Source organism: Mandrillus leucophaeus, unplaced genomic scaffold (genome assembly GCF_000951045.1).
Source record: "Mandrillus leucophaeus isolate KB7577 unplaced genomic scaffold, Mleu.le_1.0 Scaffold56, whole genome shotgun sequence".
NCBI lineage: Eukaryota > Metazoa > Chordata > Mammalia > Primates > Cercopithecidae > Mandrillus > Mandrillus leucophaeus.
Window position 1 is genome coordinate 1,892,283 of NW_012106030.1, and position 5,048 is coordinate 1,897,330.

General features: G+C 41.2%; 1 protein-coding gene across 1 annotated transcript in view; it reads right to left on the bottom strand.

The window, feature by feature from the left end:
* Positions 1–5,048, bottom strand: part of MBOAT1 (membrane bound O-acyltransferase domain containing 1) — a 136,722-nt gene that overhangs the window by 30,705 nt on the left and 100,969 nt on the right. Inside the window, exons 7-8 of the mRNA XM_011998162.1 lie at positions 4,120–4,303; positions 2,012–2,204 (exon numbers count right to left, since the gene is read on the bottom strand). Coding sequence (XP_011853552.1) covers positions 2,012–2,204; positions 4,120–4,303 — 377 coding nt within the window. The remainder of the gene's footprint in view (positions 1–2,011; positions 2,205–4,119; positions 4,304–5,048) is intronic.

The following is a 5,048-nucleotide window of genomic DNA, read 5'->3' on the forward strand; positions in this document are numbered from 1 at the left end:
CTTGAACCCGGGAGGTGGAGGTCGCAGTGAGCCGAGACCGTACCATTGCACTCCAGCCTGGGTGACAAGAGCGAAACTCCATCTCAAAAAAAAAAAAAAAAATTAACATAGAAAAAATAAGCTCAATGTTCTAAGTAGGGTTCTAACCGTAGCAGGTCTGATGCCTACCTGCTACAGAAGTCATCATTTGTAACTGCAGAACAAGAAATAAGATAAAAGACTACTGAACCTTCCCCAATGACTAGTCTGTATTCATCCTTTTCTCTTTATTCCTCCCACTGGGACGGCACTTGAAGAGTATTGCCTGGTGGTTGTATGTCTGTGTTCCCAACCATGCAACAATCCTGAGGGAGAGTCAATGTCCTACCTTTCGATTCCTCCTAACACAGAATCTGGTACTCAACAAAAACTCCTTGAATTAAATTGAAAGCGTACAGAAACAAAATTTCCCTCATTGTAAATTTTACAAAAGCTCTAAGTCAGATCTCTCTGGCCAAATGTTACATAAATACAGCATTGGACTGAACTTATGCAGGGACATAAGTTGGCCCTTAAAAATAATTTGGACTGGGGGAGGAAGGAATGGGGAGTTATTTTTTACTGGGTACAGAGTTTCTGTTGGGGTGATGAAAAAGATCTAGAGATAGATGGTGGTGATAGTGGCATAGTATTGTGAATGAACTTCATACCACTGAAGTATACCCTCAAAAATGATTAAAATGGTAAATTTTACATGTATTTTGCCACAATGAAAAAAAATTTTTTTTTTTTTTTTGAGTCACAGTCTTGCTCCATCACCCAGGCTGGAGTTCAGTGGCGTGATCTCAGCTTATAGCAACCTCCACCTCCCCGAGTCAAGCGATTCTCATGCCTCAGCTTCCTGAGTAGCTGAGATTACAGTACCTGGGATTATTCCACTAATTTTTTGTATTTTTAATAAAGACGGGGTTTTGCCATGTTGGGCAGGCTGGTCTTGAACTCCTGACCTGAAGTGATTTGCCAGCCTCAGCCTCCCAAAGTGCTGGGATAATAGTCATGAGCCATTACACCGAGCCAAAAAATAATAATTTTTTTAAAAAGTAATTTGGTACCTGCAAACTTTAATTGAAACTTAAAACTTGAAGGATGAACTGAGAGGGAAGAGGAACTCAAGCAATTAAGTGCTACTCCCTCATTCGTGAGATGTGGGCTGAACCCTCGGAAATCAAGTTTAATAATCTATTTTATTTAATAAGCCAAATCACTGCTCTCTGACATCAAGTGCAGGTCACCTGCAGCTAAGATGTCCAACTCCCATCCCAGAAAGGGTTCCATGTGATACAGACAGGGCCTCCATGCTTCATCAACACCCTTTCTCAGTCTCTAAGTACACAGACAGGTTTATAGCTCATGTTAGCAAAGCTTTATGCAACTGCAGTCTAAAATTGTTTGAAAGGAAAGAGATAAAAGCTTAATATGAACCAAGTTATCCCACAGGGAAAAAAAAAAGTGTGATAAAACCAAATGAAGTCGAACTCTACCAAAAAAAAAAAAATCACTTGAAGTCAGCTTCTTTCTAAGACATAAAAACCTAACCAACAGTTCCTTAAAGAAGTGTAACCTAAATTAGCATGTGTGTTGGTCAGATTAATTCAAGGTGCATCCTATATTACATAAAACCCAGAAAAATGACAAGAAAGCCAAATCATTCCGGAATTTCCCCTCAACTTTCCACTGCTTTACATGGCCAGCTTTGATTGGTAGAAGGAGAAGCTTCCAAGTTTTGACATCTGTTAATAACATTCGGTTTAAATAACGGCCAGGATGTTTTTCTCCACATCGTGGAGAACTGAGTTTATGGAGGGTGGGAGAGAGGAGTGCTATGTTGGAATGTTAAAACTGACCCTGGCTCAGCTGCCTCCCATTACGTGTTGAGCTTCTTTGATTAACTGATCCAAAATGTCGTCTGGCTAAGCCATCCAAGGAGTAGCATTTCTCCCTCATTCATTTGCAGCTACTCCATCAAACTTACCTAAAGTCCATGCAAAGTAATACTTGGGCTTTGAGGCTTGCATGACAACATATAAGTAGCAGAGTCGAGCCGGAAAGCTTGCTTTATGGACAAACCAGTCATCCACAAGGCAGGTGACAGGAAAGGTCTTCGTGAGCGTCAAAAACAAAAGGAGAGACACCAAGGTGATGACCAACTTGTGTATCACAGCTCCCTGAAAATGGGGAAAAATCAGTGTCACCGTGCAGAAGGCTCAGGTGTGAAGAAAACAGCTTTGGCATGGGCCTGCTAAGGACAGCATTGCTCCAACAGCTGCTTGGCATTATTCCCCAGAAGGAGTGGCAACAGGCATTCTTTCTCATGAGACAAATCTGACAATGGAGATTAGGTGCTATATTTAGATACAGAACACACCTCTGACACTTGAGGGTTGAATGTATCTAGACTGGAAGAAAATCTCCATCAGCATATTCAACGAACAAAATGCAAGTACTTATATTATCCAAAACACAAGAGAAATGGATAACAGGGTGGCAAGTTTCCATCGAGAAAAACGAAAAACGTTTGCACTTTTGCCTTCTATTCCTGTGACCAGCAGAGCCCAGGAAATGTCCTTGAGTCACCAGCAGAGAAGACAGAGGCTCAGGTATGAAGGATTCTGAGCAGGTAATTGAATACCTAGGCCAGCCAGGACATAGGCAGATAATGGGGAGCTCTAGACAGCCTTCCAGGATGGTTTAGATGTAGCCTACTCTGGAGTTAATTGTGTGCTGACTTTTTAAATTCCTCTGGACAGACTGACTTTGCCCAGTTTTCCTGACATTTCAGGGAAAGTCCTTCAACATTCAATAGAACTCTAGTCTCCGACTTCATAAGAAAAAAAAAAAAGACTTTTATTGGTAATATGGGCATAGCAATAGCACCTCCCTCAGAGGGCACCTTGGGGTTTAAGTGAATGAGTGTTTGCAAGGTCCTGTGAACAGTGCCTGGATCCCGGTTAAGTGCTTAGCACGCCCAGCCACAATTACAGCTATACCACTGATAGGCACCGCTCATGGATCCCAGCCCTTTCCCAGCTGTATGTCTTGAACTAAAACGCAACCTCACCACTTCAGCTTATCTGTGCACAGAAATGCAAGCGTTTCCTTGGAGAGTGGCAGAAAGACTCTCTGATGACATTATTTTATAAATAAAAGCACAAGAAGCATGAAAACACTAAGGTGACAGATACTGCCTAGAAACGCGGTCACTTTGGTGTCTCTCACAGCCATGGTGACTTCACTCCTAGATCGTTTTGGTAAAGCAGATGAACTTGAGATACTTGACCAGTCATAAGTGCTGAGAACCGAATGATGTCAAAAATCTCTAAAAACTCATACCTAATTAATAAATTCCTTACATTTTCAAATACTTAACTCATATTCTTTGCCAAGGCTTCAGCACTTTCAAAATATTTAACTCGAAATATCCTCATTTCCTTCCTTTCCCAATTTTCACCACTCCTTTCATTAATTACAAATGTCCCTTAAATACAAGATATTTGATCTCAATAAATTCAGCATATTTGTAAAGTTCAGTGAGTTATCCTAATATTGACTAATATGAGATGGATAAAATTCAGGTTAAATTTTAAAATATTATTTCAAAAAGTCATCTTAAATTCTCTCAAGGTCAATATAAGCAAGCTTTGGGCATGCCAAGGTAAAACTGGTTTCTCTTGCAATAAGTGGGCTCTGCAAGAAAAACACATTAATTCCAGTTCCGCGGTCCCCCCACCTTCTATGACACATTATCTTTTGGCTATACTTGAATTTCAACTCATAAAGGCAAAACACCCATAGTATTCAAACATGTTAACTCCACAGCACTGGGTACATTGTATGCACTAAATATTGACTGATGAACTTATTGCTTTCATTTTCCTAGCCGATGAGCTTCACAGTAAAATAAACACCCATTGCTCCAACATAGAACTGCTGCAAATAAGTATCTACACTGGTATTTTAAATAAATGAGAAAAGTTATTGGCCAAGCTTTCTGGTATACTGTTTCGCTTCTTAATTAGAACCATTATTCGACAGAGTCAATCCTGGCAGCAAAACCCTATTCTCTAGACACTAAAAACTTACTGTGGGAGAAGGTTCTGGCAAACTGTGGAAACCTTTTTGCTTCCGGTTCACCTCCAGCAACTTCATGTGTATATGCTTCCCCTCAATGAAGGCTACGTAGTCCTTGAAATTGTTACAAGGACCAGCTATGACACTCATGAAATTGAGAAGGTAACTTAAGTATTCCAAAAAAGAGGGTTTCACTCTGTGAAAATAAAGTAAATAAATTGAAAATAAAGTAAATAAATTGAAAAGTCTTCGGTCTTTGCTTTTTCTTCAGAATCTGTAAATAAGCAAACACAAATGTTATCTCTGTAGATTCGATATACGACATGACCTTTCCTTGTTTTGTTTCTATAAAGTCGGCCGAGGAGAAAACTTGTGGAAAGGAAAGGTTAAAGAAGCAGGTGGCTCACAGCAGGCACAGAGCTCCATGCCGCCCTCTGCTGGCCAGACACAGCTGTAAGCACTCAGAGGTGGGCGAGGGCAAGTGCAACTCAGGCTGCGAAATGTCCTTTTCTCATCAACCTTCCCTGTCTACAGGACAAAACGAAGGTAACAAACATAAAGCAGGGCGGAGCCTGACCTAATGTTAGCTGATCGAGATCCTTCCAAATGGGAAAACTCCCTCCCGATTGCCAACATAAATACTAAACAAATGATGGGTGGAACCAGTTTCCGCTGGAAGAGGCCACACAGAAGAACCGCAGTAGCAGCCTGTTGTCTGCTTTGGCAACCAGGCCTGAGTTCCTGAGCAACAGACCAGGGTAGTGGCAGGAAAAAAGCCTGTAGAGAACAGTTCTTTGTGGTGCTTTAATGGCATTTTGGAAGGCCTGTTCTAGCAAGATAGAATAAAGGCTCCCTGAAATGCCATTGCTAACCAGTTACTGGAATTATCCCCTATAGCAGGGGTCCCCAACCCCTGAGGCTCAGACTGGTATTGGTCTGTG